General features: G+C 42.8%; 1 protein-coding gene and 1 long non-coding RNA gene across 9 annotated transcripts in view; one reads left to right on the top strand and one right to left on the bottom strand.

The window, feature by feature from the left end:
- Positions 1-16,332, bottom strand: part of Cpeb3 (cytoplasmic polyadenylation element binding protein 3) — a 180,199-nt gene that overhangs the window by 137,717 nt on the left and 26,150 nt on the right. For 5 of the 8 annotated variants that reach the window (XM_076919705.1, XM_076919747.1, XM_076919738.1 and 2 more), the window contains exon 2: positions 6,854-7,941. In XM_076919705.1, the coding sequence (XP_076775820.1) occupies positions 6,854-7,930 (1,077 nt within the window). In that variant the 5' untranslated portion in view covers positions 7,931-7,941. Of the gene's footprint in view, positions 1-6,853; positions 7,942-8,165; positions 8,290-8,840; positions 8,998-10,848; positions 11,030-16,332 lie in introns of those variants that run through there. The other 3 variants (XM_076919714.1, XM_076919718.1, XM_076919697.1) reach the window with 3 other exon arrangements.
- Positions 6,784-16,332, top strand: part of LOC143435986 (uncharacterized) — a 30,177-nt gene continuing 20,628 nt past the window's right edge. Inside the window, exon 1 of the long non-coding RNA XR_013106257.1 lies at positions 6,784-6,920. This is a non-coding gene — a long non-coding RNA (uncharacterized LOC143435986). The remainder of the gene's footprint in view (positions 6,921-16,332) is intronic.

Here is a 16,332-nt window from a genome sequence, read left to right on the forward strand (position 1 = left end):
GTCCAAAGAGAACCTGACTTAAATGAACTCTGACAGCACCAGCACTGCAGGAAGTTACAGACACATTGTAATAAAATTGCTCCAGTTCTATGACCCCAGTGAAGTCACATCTCAGAACCTTGCTGATTTACAGAAATGAAACAGTTTTTAGATACAAATCTCTAAGGTAGCAGCCACCTCAAGGTAGGAAAACCCATCACATTTATACCCAGAAGATGCTCCAACATATAACAAGGACACATGCTCCACTATGTTCATAGCATCCTTATTTATAATAGCCAGAAGCTGGAAAGAACCCAAATGTCCTTCAACAGAGGAATGGATACAAAAAAACGTGGTACATTTACACAATGAAGTATTACTCAGCTATTAAAAACAATGAATTCGAGAAATTCTTGGGTAAATGGATGGAACTAGAAAATATCCTGAGTGAGGTAACCCAATCACAAAAGAATACACACGGTATTTACTCACTGATAAGTGGATATTAGCCCAGAAGCTTGAAATACCCAAGATTCAACTCACAGACCACATGAAGCTCATGAAGAAGGAAGACCAAAGTGTGGGTGCTTCGGTTCTTCTTAGGAGTAACAAAATACTCAAGGGAGCAAATATGGAGACAAAATATGAGACAGAAACTGAAGGAGGGGCCATCCGCAGACTGCTCCACCTGGGTATCCATCCCATGTGCAGTCACCAAAGGTAGACACTGATGTGGATGTCAGAAAGTACATGCTGACAGGAGCCTGATATAGCTGTCTCCTTAGAGATCTGCCAGAGTCTGACATATTCAGAGGCAGATGCTCACAGCTAAACCACTGAACTGATCAAGGGATTCCCAATGGAGGAGTGAGAGAGAAGACTGAAGGAGCTGAAAGGGTTTGTGACCCCATGGGGAGAGCAACAATGCCAACCAACCAGAACTCCCAGGGTCTAAACCACCAGCCTGGGAGCACTTAGGGAGAGACCCATCACTCCATCTGTATATGTAGGGGAGGATGGCCTTGTCAGGCATAGGTGGGAGAGGAGATCCTTGGTCCCATGAAAGCTGGGCACCAAGAGTGAATTCAAGGGGGAATTCAAGGGTGGGGAGGTTGGAGTGGGAGGGTAGGTGGGGGGGCACATCCTCATTAAAGCAGGAGGAGAGGTGATGGGATAGGGGGTTCCTGGGCAGGGGAGGGGGGAATAGGGGAAGGGAATAACATCTGAATTGTAAATAAAATACCAAAAAGAAAGAAAGCAAGCAAGCAAGCAAGCAAGCAAGCAAGCAAGCCCATGTGGTTTAGAAAGCCACACTGAAAACAGTGATTGCTTTACAAAACAAACCACCTAATAAGGTTACCATGGTGGTAGGAAATGTCAAAAGAGAAGGAAGTAGAATTGCAACCCAAATAATGTGCTTGAAGCTAACACTCAGGAAGTTGAGACAAAGTACCTTGGTCAACCTTGGCTATATAAGCAAGTTTGAAGCCAGCTTGGACTATTTTAAAAAACAAACAAACAAACAAACAAAAAACCCAAACACCTGTCTTGGAAATAGACACACTATATAATTGAAAGTCTCTTTTGGTACAAGGAGCCTGTTAAAAAGAACAAAAATTAAAGGCCTGTAGCTGGTGGCTCACAGTTTATAATCCAAGCATTCTAGGGGCTTGGATTAGAAGAAGATCCCCATGAGTTGAAAGCCAACCTGAGCTACAAAGTGAGATTCAGGAAAGCCTGGACTACATAGTCCATCTCTATCTCAAAATAAAAAATAACGATTAAGAACTGAAAATAGAGTCAAGAGAGATGCTTCAGGGGTTAAGAGCACCACGCACATACTACTTTTGCAGAGAACCCAAGTTTGATTCCCAGTACCTAGGAGTTAGGCCACTTACAACCACCTTCAACTACAGCTCAATGGACCCAACTTTAATTCCTGGCAGAGGCAGGTGGAGCCTGGTCTACAGAGTGAGTTCCAGGACAGTCGGGGCTACACAGAGACACTCTGCCTGGAAAAAGTCAAAATTAAATAAATAAATAAATAAATAAATAAATAAATAGTAAGATAAAATCTTTTAGGAAATTGGCATTCAATAAATTAATTCTCTCAATTTAGGCCAGGTATTGTGATACTTTCCTGTAATCTAAGTCTCCAGGAGGAATAAGCAGGAAAAGGGAGGTTCCAGGTCAACCCTGGCTAATGGTGAGACTGTCTCCAACAACAAGAGCAAAACAAAAATCAGACAAGCATGATGACACACACCTTTAACCCCAGATTTTGAAAGGCAGAAAGACAGGAGGATTTTGGTGAGCTCTAGGTCAGTCAAGGCTATACAGTGAAAATATTTCATAAAACAAAATACAAAGAAAACCTTTTTAATCTAAAGAAACAAAATACATTTAGTCCTAGAAAAAGTATTTAAATAAATGCACAAATATGAAATTCTGCTCATTAAGAACTGAGATACTGCCGGGCAGTGGTGGCGCACGCCTTTAATCCCAGCACTTGGGAGGCAGAGGCAGGCGGATTTCTGAGTTCGAGGCCAGCCTGGTCTACCGAGTGAGTTCCAGGACAGCCAAGGCTATACAGAGAAACCCTGTCTCAAAAAAAAAAAAAAAAAAAAAAAAAAAAAGATACTTTACTTTTTAAACATATTTGACATGGGGATAGAGAAATGGCTCAGTGGTTAAGAGCACTGTCTGCTCTTCCAAAGGACTTGGGTTCAATTCCCAGCACCAACATGGTCATCTGTTACTCCAGTCCTAAGGGATCCAATGCCCTCTTCTAGCTTCCAAGGGCATAGAGGTAGTACACAGACATACACACAGGCTAAACATATAGTTAACATCGTTACAACATAAACCAAGTTGGCAAACTTATAAGCCAAAGTACAACTAAGTTATTTTTCTGGTTCTAGTTATATCTCTGATTTTTTGCTTTGAGATAATATCTTACTCTGTACCCAGGAAGACCTCAAACTCATGGTAAACCTTTAGCCTCCTGGGTCCTAAAATTACAGGAATGAGTTACTACTCCTGAATCTAAAACTGTTTTTAAGAAATAGGATTTTGCCAGGCTGTGGTAGGTCTTTAATCTCAGTACTTGGGAGGCAGAGGGAGGTAGGTCTCTCAGTTAGAAGACAGCCTGGCCTATAATTACAAGTTCTAGGAAAGCCAGGGCTACACAGAGAAACCTTGTCTTAAAAAACAAACAAACAAACAAACAAACACATTTTTGCCAAATATAATGGCACATGTCTTTAATCCCAGTACTTGGTATACAGGAGGCAAAGGCAAGCAGATCTCTGTGAGTTCCACGACAGCCTACTTTACGTACTGAGTTCAAGGACAGCCAGGAATATCTATACAGAGAGACCCTGTTTCAAAAACAAAACAAAATACAACAATAACAAAACCCAGATTTTTCACAATGGTAGCCAAAGCATCCTCCTGTCTCAACCTCTTTTGACTGAATATAAGTGTGGACCACTCAACCCAATCCAACTACTCTCAATACAATGTTACTTAAAAACCATAAAGGTCTAACTGGAGAGGTGCAGTGGCTAAGAGCACTTACTACTCTTCCAGCACCTACATCTGAAGGTTACTGAACATAATTCTAGCTTTAGGGAATCAGATGCCCTCTTCTGGCCTAGGCAGGTACCTGCACATACATGGCATATACTCTCACAGATAAATACATATAAATAAAAAAAATCTTTTAAAAAAAGATCCTAAAGAATTGTTTTAAATAAGAAATAGAAATGAGACACAGAATACATATACTTTTTCTTGAAGCCAAACAAAAATTGTTTAATTTTAACCAAATTACTCAATCATTTTTGCCCACTCAATAAGTACTACCATCTATCACAACGACAAAAAAAAATTGCAAAGTACAATTGTGTTTGGCCTTAGAAGCATCATTGGCAAATGATTTGTTGAGAAACACTAGCAATCCTTATGCTACTACTACTCCATACCAGGGGTTGGTGAAGAGGGAGAGAGGGAAGAAGAGGGAGAACATATGTAGAGGCCAGAGGTCAGTGTCTGGTGTCTTCCTCTATGAAATCTCACAGGTTTCTGAGACAGGTCCTCCCACTGAACCTAGAGCTCACTGGCCAGAAAGCCTTGGGAGACCCTCCTGTCTCCATCCCCAGTGTACCAGGGTTACAAGCATGAGCCTCAACACCCAGGGTTCTTAACGTGGATGTTTCAGACCAAAACTCAAGTCCACATATGCTTTTGTGGCAAACACTTTACCAACAGGGCCATATCTTAGGCCCCCAAGATTGCTGACATTTTGGATTATATTCTTTCCAACTTCTTCTTCCTCCTCCTCCTCCCTCTGAACTTTCTTTTTCTTTCCTTTTTTTGTTTTGTTTTTTAAGACAGGGTTTCTCTGTGTAGCCCAAGCTGTCCTGGATCTCACTATGTAGATGATACTAGCCTCGAACTCAGAGGTCCACCTGTCTCTGCCTTCACAGTGCTGGGATTAAAGATATGCATCACCATAAGGTCCAATCCCCATTTAAAAAGTTAATTAATAAAGATTGGTCATACTCAGTAGCTAGATGCTTGGGAGGCAGAGGTGAGAGGATTATTTGAGTCAGGAATTCAACAACAACCTGGGCAATGTAGAAAGACCTCTTGTCTCAAAATAAACAAGAAAAAAACTGTATTCAAATTAAATAAACTTCTGAGAGTTTAAGAATTTAGACAGATGGCAAGATGGTTCAGAGAGTAAAAATCCTTACCTTAAAAACTGGCCAGAGTTTGATGCCAGAGCCCACATAAAGGTGAAGGGAAAGGAAGGAACTCTATAAGGTTTTCCTCTGATCTCCAAACATGCACCAGGCATGCAAGCTTGCACACACTCAGACACACACACACACACTCACAAATTCTTTAAACATTAAAAAGGAATTTAGATTATCTTCTCTGAGTGGGTTTGGATAGAAAGCCTCAGAATAAAAAGAGAAACTGTCAAAGCAGGCAGCCCCTTCTTCCAAGTACCAACTACAGCAGAACCTGCCCTGCTCACCTCCCTCCACCTACAGAACTAATCCCAGTTATGAAAATAAACTTTAGAATGGAAAGAAACAAGATATGAAAGTGGTAGCAGGAGTCTGTAACCCTAGGAGGTGGCTAGAGGATCGGGAGTTCAAGGTCACCCTCAGTGAACAGCACATTCTAAATCAAGCATAAAGCCTGTCCCAAAGTCTAGAATTGTGCCTTAATGTTAAAATACCCTATTCCTGGAGGACCCTTTTGAAAGCATGTGAGAGCCTTGCTCACTGAAGCCTCTACTTAGGACTAATAGTGTGCTCAACATGAGCAGAAACTAGGCACCAGCCTGAGTTCCACCCAGAAAAAAACACAAACACAAACAACAAAACTCTCCTAAACACAATTTAGGGGTTTATGGGTCTCCTTGAACTGTTAACAAAAATTCTTGATCTAGCCCAGAGACATCCTTTCAATAATCTCATTTCCATCGAAATGATACAACCCACCCCCAAACATCTAAAACATCTAGCCCAGCAAATTGAAGCCTCCATCTGTAGCATATGGAGCCTCGACCTCTGTCAAACTTCCGGTCTATCATCTGTCAGCAGGGGCCAAAGGATTCCTTTTCTTTCCTGAGACAAGATCTTGTAAGGAACCCAGACTGAGCTGCAACTCCCAATCCCATAGCCCAGCCTTGGTGCTGAACTACAAGCTTTTACCACCACGCCCAGCCTTTCTCTTGTAAGGGAACCAACCTAGAAGCCTATGGACAAACCACTTCACAGGTCCAGGGAAGAGCCTATTCCACAGCTAAGGTTCCCAATGAGCACATACACTCAGCACCCCTCTCTGATCCACAATGCCCAGGATCCTGTCTACTGCTGTGGCTACAGACTGCATGAAAAAGCAACAGAAACAAGGACACTTTGGCCATTCAATCTTTTCGTCGGGAGCACTTCCTGGATTTTTCATTGGCATTTAATACCAAGGCACAAGACTCATTTTTCATTAAAGTTGCAAGACTTTCACTTTGCCCAGTTTCAAATGGTGTAATTGATCTGCATTGTCTTAAATAACCCAAGTGGTGAAGGACACTGCAGCTTTAAATATTTCAGTGCTAGTTAGCAAATAGACTCCATTGCAATATGGCTCTGAAGGTCGTGTCCTATTGTCTCTCTCCTCTGGAAAAGAAAATTCTAAATCCTTCTTTTAAGTAACATGGGAATAGATGTCCCTAAAATTTCCACTTCAGTCCCTTAGGGTTCCGAGTGTTCATTGGAATCTCACACTCGTAAATTTTCCTGGCAGAGCAATATGTTGATTATTAGTGAGTCCAGCACCTTAGACATAAACACATGTGTTCACATTAGTTTAGATGGGCATATGCAACTATTTCAAATAGCACCACTCAAAGGCTGTTAACAAACCAGGGTGGTTTGGGCGTGGATGGCTTTCGGTCGGCACCTTGAACCTAGGATTGCGTAACCTGAAAATGTGTAGCTACTTAAAATGATAGGAATCTCAGCCTACTCCTCGGGGACTACTCCCGCACCTGACTATACACTTGCGGCTTAATTTGTCAAAGGAGGCCAAAATAAAAAGCACAAGCACAGTGAAGGAGGAAATGAACTGGAAGAAAAAAAGGCCCTTTTCTACCCTCAAGCAGTCACAATGTCCCCTCAATTTCACCCCCACCCCCACCCAGATTGTGTAGAATAGTCGCGGTGAGCCAGAGGATTTGGGGGGTGCTGGAATTTGCTGTGCCTTCTAAACAACAGCGGGTGGGTAGATTAAAATAACCAGGAAGAGGAGAGAAACATGTGGGAGAAAGGAGTGTGCAAGAGCACAGGGACTTTACCTGAAAAGGCAACAGATTGTTACCATTATCGGTCCGGAAAGCGTTATCCTCCATCCAGGACTTGGAGGTGAGCGGGGCTGCACGGGGGAACTTGGGTGGAGCGATCACATTGCTGGAGAAGGGCTTTTTGAGCGGCGAGATGGGGTTAAGCGGGGAGGGTACCCCCACACCTACGCCCACGCCCACGCCGACCGCGCGGCGAGGGTCTCGGCCCGCCTGCAGGCCACCCCACGGATTGGACGGAGCACTCCAAGCGGCGTTCACGCTTTGGTGCGTGTTCCAGCTGGATGAGGCCGAAGAGGCGGCGGCCGCGGCCGCAGCAGCTGCGACAGCCGAGGAAGAGGACGGCTTGCTGGTCATGATGGGCTGGTGGCCGTAGGCGGCGGCGCTCCTCTGGGCATAGGGCGCCTGGCTGGGGCTGGCGGGCGAGCGGCGCTGCTGCGAGGGCTGCGCCTGCGGGGGCTGCGCGGGCTGCGGCGGCTGCGGCGCTGGCGGCGGCGGCTGCTGATGGTGCTGGGTCTGCGCCAGGCCGATCTGCGGCGAGAAGGTGCCTCCGAAGACCGGGTTGACGTGGTGCGGGAAGTTTTGGAAGAGCATGGTCCCGTTGACTGGGGTGATCCCCTGGAAGAAGCTGTCCTCGACCGCGTTCGTAGTGCCCGTGGACCAGGTGCTGCCGAAGGACGGCGACAGCGACGCTCCGGGCGCCGGGGGCTCCTGCGGCGGTGGCGGCGGCTGCTGAGGGGGCTGATGGAAACTCAAGCCCGGCAGGAGTGGCGACTCCATCTGCATCTTGTCGGGGCCGTTGGGGGCTGGCGGAGCCGAGGCGGGGCTGAGGGCCGGCACTACACTACTGTCTTCGGGCTTGGGGGTCTCTGAGGAGAGGGGCGTGGACGGGGCTTCGGCTGCACCGGGCTCGGGCTGGAGCTGTTGCTGCTGCTGCTGCTGCCGCGGCGGCTGCTGCTGCTGCTGCTGCTGCTGCTGCTGCTGCTGCTGCTGCTGCTGCTGCTGCTGCTGCTGCTGCTGCTGCTGAGACTGGGGCTGGGTTTTGCTTTTGTCCATCAGTAAATCATCCTGCATGGTTTGCGCAGCTGAAACGGGAAGAAAGAGAGATGCGTTATTGTCAGCGTGATCATGAATGCCCCTACTGAAGCGGGCGGGTGTTTTACTTGCGAAAATCCAGTGCCACCGCCACTAGCCAATTGCAATGCAAATCCATAATCTCGCATTTAGAAGAACAAGTCAGGCTTGGGGGGGGGGGGTTGGTTGGAGGGCTCGAGCAAGGTCTCTAAAAATACTGTGAGAGCGTCTTCACCCTTTCTGACGTCTCGGTCCCTTTTCTGTGTTAGTGAGAGATGTGCTTATAAGACAGAAAGACAGCAATTTCGCCACGTCTCTTTCCCCTTCACCGGAACTCAGAGCGTTCACCCTGCAATGAGAAACTGATTCTGGTTCCTGTTTTTTCCCAAGCACCACCCTCCCCCAGTTATTTGCATACGTCAATAAATAGTGCTGCGTCCTTCAGCAAGGTTAAAAAGACTTGGTACACGACCCTCTTTCCCCTTCCCCAGCTGGAGCACTTAAAAAACATTTTTAAAACCGACTTAGCCCTCTTGATTAGCAAACTGCCTTCCTGCCTCAGATGATTGTTTCATTTGGCTGCAGCGAACCTCGAGAGAAAAAAATCTTTGGCATTTGTTGGAAGAACTCAGCTGCACAATCATTCTCTGGCCTCTCAGTAGCGGCAGCTACTCCATTTTGTTAGGAGACGTTTTAATATAAAAGAAACCTCAGTTTTTAGAAGGATGAAAATCGCCGGGCGTGGTGACGCATGCTTGAAATCCTAGTACTCTGAGGGAGAGGCAGGAGGATCAAAATTCAAGGTCACCCTTAACTACTTAGCCAGTTCGAGTCCGGCCTGGTATATTAGAACCCTAACTCAAAAAAAAAAAAAAAAAAAAAAAAAAAAAAAAAAAAAGTGAAAACCTACTGAAACGTTTAGAAGTGTTTGCTTCTTATTACTCTAAGGATTGTGGGTTTTCTGCTTATTCTCCGATTTTCTCGTCTCCAGTTCTGCCGTCCGAGTGATTTACTGGCTTCTTGGCATTTCAGGTCTCTACAGGAGCCTGAGAAATTCTCTGCAGAGTGGAGAAATGCTTCTGGTTGGATTTGAGGTCAGAGGGAGGAAGGTGGGGAGGGAGGAGGGGAGGGAGTCTGTGAGATGGAGAGGGGGCGGGACTTTAAAAATGCATCTGAGATTTAAGTAGACAGTCAAGATAATTCTGGGGTTGCCAGATTTTCATTTTTGAATCTTCCTGCTGCTGCCTTGGTCACAAGACTGGCAAATTTAGAATCTATTCTTTTATCACTAGTATTAGCAATGAAAGACTATGGTTTGACGACCCTGAATTACCATATGCTAGCAACTGTTAAAAATAGAGGAGTACAAAGTCCCAAATTCTCATACATTGTAATTATAGTACATTACCCTCACTGCTTCATTTAGCCATATAAGGAGTGTATGGTATTTTCCACTTCACATAGAAGGGCTATATTCACCTCTGTCATACAACCTGTTTTCTTACTCAAGGATGAAAACAGTAATCACTCAAAACCAAGAGATTTCTATGCATGTAGTTATCACTGAATGAACTTGTCTCAGAATATATTTAATTGCTTTAAATATCTGAATATTACAGGGCTGAGACCTTGTAAACAAATATTTTGAAATGTTAAAGGAGCTATGACCAAACATATAATTATTTTTAGATGATGATTCAGTACAATTACAATAAAGTTATTAATATATTTAATATAGTTAATTAACTCATATGCTGGAGAAGCATCTTCCTTGGGACATTTGTAAAGGGCATTTAGACACACACACACCAGTTCTGCCTTTGGACTATTCAAAATAACAACTCTTAAAATGGAGGTGGTATCGCTCTTAACTATTACACAAAGGATAACAGACAAGAAGTTGGATTCACAGTTCTGTTTTATTAAAGCTATCATTAAAGTACTTAACAGATACCATCTTTCATTTAAAAGTTTTATATACAAGGAGCATAGTGAGCTTTGGAAAGCACTTAACGTCTCCCAATCACCTTACTTTCCTTTCTATTCCTCTCTTCCCTGCCTCTTCCCCTCCCCTAGAAAAAAAACCCAGCCCAGTATAACAGAGCATGCACCAGGGATTGCCTGCTACTATCAATAAAGCTTGCTTCAGATTGCTTTTTTTTCCCTCAGTTCCCTCTATCTAAAACAATAGCTTTGACTAGTGTTATAACTAGAGCACAGAGAGGGGAGTGGACCTTGGAGGCAGACAGCACAAAGTTCCATGCCTGCCAAAGAGGGTGGTCACAGAGACATTTTCCTACCTCCTTCTTACAGTGCTGCAGTAGACCATTGTACTTCTGGAATTTGAGTGCTTTGATAAGCTAGAATTTTCTTTACAATAGCTTTATCATCATGGCTGAAATATGTATTGGATTATAATTTTAGTATCACCCAGCTATTCTTATTGCTTGTATTCAACACTTTTGTTAATGCCTTTAGCTTAAACTGCATTAAACCCCCAAGCCAAAAAAGTAACCTAGACTCAGAATATTTTATAATGGCTTTAACTAATGGTAATAATATATCATTAAATTTTCAAAATATTATAACAAAACACTCCATTTTTTTCAGAATGCTCTTTTAAAATAATACAAATTTTACTTTCCGTATTAAATTCAGTCGGTCAAGGTCAAGACCCACCTTTTAATTAATATGATATTTTAAACAAAAACTAAGTCAGTGACTAATATAAAATTTACAAAGTCAATATGGAACATCCTTAAATAACTACCTGTATAATTTGATTTGGAGGAGTTTTTCCTTATATATAGCAAAGTCTGAGAAATAGATTCCAGTTTCCCCTCCCCCACCGCACACAATAGACTGGCTTTTACATGCAATAACCCAATTTCAAGTAATAAATTCATAGCAGCAGTTACCTTTAAGTGTCCAGTTTTTAAAGATCGATAAAATTGAAAAAACGAATAGTATTTATTTCTTCTTTCGGGTTGATTATGTGACCGCTCTGGAAAAGCACTTTGACAACTGTAAGAAGAGTGGGCATGCGCACACAGAGAACTGTGGGGGCTGAAGTCCTCCTCACGGTACTCTGCCGGCTTCAGCACGTTCAGCCAGGAAAGGAGGAAGCGGATTCCAAGGGGGAGAGTTTATGCCCGGATTATATTATAGCCTCCTAAATGACCTAAATCAGGAGTTGTTGAAATAAAAGAAGGAAAAATAAACTGGATTGTCAACTTGATTTAGGAAGCAAGGCTAAAAGAGAAAGTAGATTGTAGGACTCAGAACAAATAGATCCGACAGAGCTACCTTAAATGGTATTATGATGGTAATGGCTGGGTAGCCAGCAATAGGAACCTAACAGAGAGAAAGAGATCAGGGTGTGGAAGAAAAAGAATAGAACTACTGGGGAATGAAAACACTTAAAGCTCCCACTCCTGCTGCTTTTGTGACACAGCAGACAGACAAGGTTTCCCTACATAGACTAGGCTACCTGGATCCTCCAGCCTCCCCCTCCTAAGAGCTGGGATTATAGATATGTACTGCCACACCTGCCTAAAGGAAACACCTTTAATACAGAATTTTTAAAGCATACCTTAATACTAAATGTGCTACTGACCTTGAAGACCAAAATTGGTTTTAATCACAAATGCTGGACGCCTTATCTATCAGAACAGATTGATTGAGATGGGGTTTCCCTATGTACTTACCCCTAGCTGTCTGGAAATTGGCTGTGTAAATCAAGCAGGCTTCAAAATTGGACCAATCTTCCTGCCTTTGCTTCCCTGGTGCTGGAATTAGAGGTTTGTGCCACCACACCCAGTTCAGGATTTCTTTGTATTTAAATTTTTACTGGATGAGCAAAGCCCACATTCATAATCCCAGCCCTGGGATCCCAGGCTGAAGCAACAGAAGGCCCAGGAATGCTGACAGCCAGGGCTATACTCAAACCATAAAAGGGCTGAGGAGATAACTTAGTTGATAAAGTCTTTGCCCTGAATGTATGAATGTATGAGAACCTGAGTTAGATCCCCAGAACCCATGTTAAAAAACAAAACAAAAAAACAAACAAACAAACAAACAAAAAAACCAAAAACAAAGCTAGGCATGGCAGCATAGCACCCTTATAAACCCAGAGCTGGGGAGGTGGGAACAAGTGGGTCCCTGGGTCTCTCTTGCTGGCCAGCCTAGCCTAATAAGCAAGCCCAGTCCGAGGTGAGAGATAGTCTTCAGAAAAAGTATATGGCCATGTCACCCTGACCTCAACCTGTCTCTTCTCATCTAAGCAGGGCCTGGTTAATACTTGGATGGGAGGCTGCCTATGACAACCAAGTACTGTAGGCTCTTGTCCTCCCTTCTTTCCAGTTTGGCCACAACCTGGCGCCACTCGAATGTGTCCCCACCCATCTCTACCCCAGAAAATAAAATGGTAGACTGCTCCTGAGGAAGCAACCTGGAGTTGACCTCTGGCTTCAACTAGCACTTACACACATGTGCATAACCCCTATATACATAAACACGCATATACATATACATGCAAAAATAATCCTACCTGTATGTTCTGATTCAACTCACTTTATTTTTACCTGATAAAATGAAAGTATACTTGCATTATTGATATAGTGATCAAATAAAATTCAACTCTTTCACTGAAAAATATTTGATCAGATACTAATTAGTAAATAACTTAAACCCTTAGGCATATAACTACATTAGACAATGACTTCTTTGTTCAAGCTAAAAAAAAAATATGCAGCTTCTAGTTAGGGAGAATTGTATTGGGGAGATACTTGGTTGTTTTGAAACAGAAGCTGGTGTAGTCCTGGCTAGCCTTGAACTTGCTATGTAGTTGGGGGTGCTCTTTAATTTCTGATCCTTTTGTCTCCATCTCCCAAGTGGTAGGAAAACAGTTGCTACCACACAAAGCCTTTAATTTCTTTTTATTATTAAACTTGGTATATGATTTTCCCTATTTTTACCTAATGTTTTCGAGGCCAGATCTTGCAGCATATTAACATCAACTGTCATCATGTATAGCTCTGAAAGCAATAGCTCAAGAGCTAAGTTTGGTCACGTAGGCACAAGATAATATTTCTGTGGGATCTGGTTCCATGTGGTTCATCCATGGGGTTCAGAGTAAATGTCAGTTAATGACTGTGCTGATTGAACTTAGAGTTAAAAATACTAAGCATCATTTACGCCTGTCATAATTTTCTATTTCCCTTCCTAACTTGTGAGTTAGACGAACAGTATTATCAGGCACTACCAATTCCCATCTTTAGTACTCTTTGTGTCTAGTTATTTTGTTTCTTCCGTCCTTCTTTTTGTTTTTGGGTTTGTTGTTGTTGCTGCTGTTGCTGTTGTTTTAGTGAGTTTTTGGTTTTGTTTTGTTTTGAGACAGGGTCTAACTGTGTAGCCTTAGCTGGTCTAATATTTTCTATGACCAGACTAGCCTCAAACTCAGAGAGATCCATCTGCCTCTCCCTCTGCCTCTCAATCACTGAGCTCAACGGTGTGGGCATCATTCAGATTGTTTTTGTTTTGAGACAAGGTCTGGCCTGGCCTGCAACTTGCCATGTAACCAAAGCTGACTTTGAACTTCAGGTCCTCCTTCCTTTTCCTCCCCCTCTCATGTGCTCAGATTATAGAAGTACACTGCCACATCTGGTTTATACCGTGCTGAGATGAACTCAGGGCTTTATGCATGCTGGGCAAGCCCTCAATCAACTAAACCGCATCCTCAAACTTTCTGTCCAGTTATTTACGGGATATGAAGTTATATAAGAAAAAAAAATCCTAATAATTTAGGTAGAAGTTAAGTGTGGTAGTGTATGTCTGTAATCCCAACACGTCCGAGGCTGACACAGGAGGATTCATACTAGCTCCAGCCTTGACTATAAAGACTTTGTTGCCTAGCCTACTACCTTGTACCACACACCCCCCCAAAGATTTTATCTATTTTTTTAACCATTCAGATGCATGTTTGAAATAGTTTACTTTAACATTTAGTAATCCAACTAACCTCAAGTGCAGCTCTACTGGTAATTCACAGGTTAAAAAGAAGATAAACTTTGGTGAGTGATAATGAGTACTAGCCATACTGACTGGAAACTTACTGTACTTAATAGTGAGTAATTAATTTTTGCTTTTTTTTCCCAAAAAATGAACACTCAAATTTAAAAAGAAAATAGCGCCGGGCGGTGGTGGCGCACACCTTTAATCCCAGCACTTGGGAGGCAGAGGCAAGTGGATTTCTGAGTTCAAGGCCAGCCTGGTCTACAGAGTGAGTTTCAGGACAGCCAGGACTACACAGAGAAACCCTGTCTCGAAAAAAAAAAAAAAAAAAGCTCAACCAAGAATACCAAAGAATACATACCAAGCAAACATAGGAGGACCCTCAGCAAGGACAAAGGCTCTCTCTCTATTCAAATATTGGTTTTGTGTATGTATATATATGGTATTTATGTCTGCATATATAAGCACACATGTAAAGGCCAGAGACTGACACTGGTTTTGTTGTTGTTCTTATTGTTTTCCACTTTATACTGAGGCAGAGTCTCTAGCCTCACACTTGAACCTAGGATGGCTGATTCTGCTGATTCAACTAACCTGCTTACTCGGAGAACCCATCTCAGTCTCCTCAACTCTAAAACCAGAGGGGGGCAGCCATGCCATCCCATCATTTACATGGTTTCTGGAGATACTTATATAGAATATGCTTTTCCCGCTGAGCCACCTTCCTAGCATCTCATTTTTTATTTAACAAAAATAGTGAAATACATTTTTTGAGCCAGGCTCTTTGTAGCCCAGACTGGCCTTGAACCTCTGCCTCCCAGGCATGAAACAGCACACTCAGGTCAAGTACAGCTTTCTGGGCTGCTTTCCTCTCTCCTTACTAGCACCACACTACTTATAAATAAACATGGACAGTGTGTAAGGGGTTTCTTTCTTTTCAGATAGGGGTCTCACTATGTTGTTCATGTTAGTCTCAAACATAGGGGGCTCAAGTAGTCCTCCTGTCTCAGCTTCTTAGGTATCTAGGAACAGGACTGGCTGAATAGTAGTGAACATAGACTACCTTCTGGGTATTGAAAAACAATAGATATGCACCACAATTCCTAGTTCCATATATAAACAGATTAAGTGAATGAATTGGTGGATTTTCAGATAAAGGATATATTTTTATAGAACAGCCATAATTCTAGTATAAACTACACTTCATTTAGAAGGATAATCACACTAGGTGTCTACCACAGGCACAAGCCTACAATCCCCAACATCTTGGAGGTAGAAGCAAGAGAGCCAGAGGCTCATATTAAGTTACATATTAATATATAATTAATATGTATGTATGTAACATATTACATACACATAATATGTTACATAGCTACATATTAAGTTCCTAGGCAGCTTGGGCTACATCAGACACTGTCTCAAAAAACAACAAAAGAAAACTATAGAACAATAAATTTAAAAATATAGCAAAAATGTGGAAGGAAACCCAAGAAAGAAAGTGGCCATAGAGTAGAAGGAACAAGAAAGAGAAATACATAGGGAGCATATATAGTCAAAGTATATAATATATGTGTATTAAAATGGTGCAATAAAGCTCATTGCTTCGTGCAATGAATATATACTAATATTTAAAGTATTAAAGAAGTTTAGAAATGCTGGGCAGTGGTGGTGCACGCCTTTAATCCCAGCACTTGGGAGGCAGAGGCAGGTGGATTTCTGAGTTCGAGGCCAGCCTGGTCTACAGAGTGAGTTCCAGGACAGCCAGGGCTACACAGAGAAACCCTGTCTCGAAAAACCAAAAAAAAAAAAAAAGAAAGAAAGAAAGAAAGGTTTCATCACTTTAGACTTCTACCAAAGAACATCTGAAGCATCAAATGAGCCAGCTATGGTGGTACATGCATGTAGTTCCAACACTTGAGAGGTGAGGCAGAAAGACCAGAAGTTCAAAGTACCACCTCAGCTATACCGTAAGTTTGAGGCCGCCTGAGGTACAAAAGATCCAATCTCAAAAATAAATAAATATGACAGGGAGGGAGAAATTAGAACAAAGTATAATCACACTTAGATATGAAAATTCCATAATAAAACCTATTGCTAACTTACAGAGCAGGAAGACAGGGCATCAAGTGAGGGAGGGGGTTGCCATCCCATAGTCAAAACTCTTGACCCATAATTGTTCCTGCCTGAAAGAACTGCAGGGATGGAAATGGAGAGGAGCCTGAGGAAAAGAAGGTCCAGCGACAGGCCCAAAGTGGGATCCAGCTCAAGAGGAGGCCCCAGGGCTTGACACTATTACTGAGGCTGTGGAGTGCTCACAAAAGTTACCTATCATGACCATACTCCAGAAGACCCAACAAGCAGCTGAAAGAGTCAGATGCAGATATTTGCAC

This window comes from Arvicanthis niloticus, chromosome 1, assembly GCF_011762505.2.
Source record: "Arvicanthis niloticus isolate mArvNil1 chromosome 1, mArvNil1.pat.X, whole genome shotgun sequence".
Classification (NCBI taxonomy): Eukaryota; Metazoa; Chordata; class Mammalia; order Rodentia; family Muridae; genus Arvicanthis; species Arvicanthis niloticus.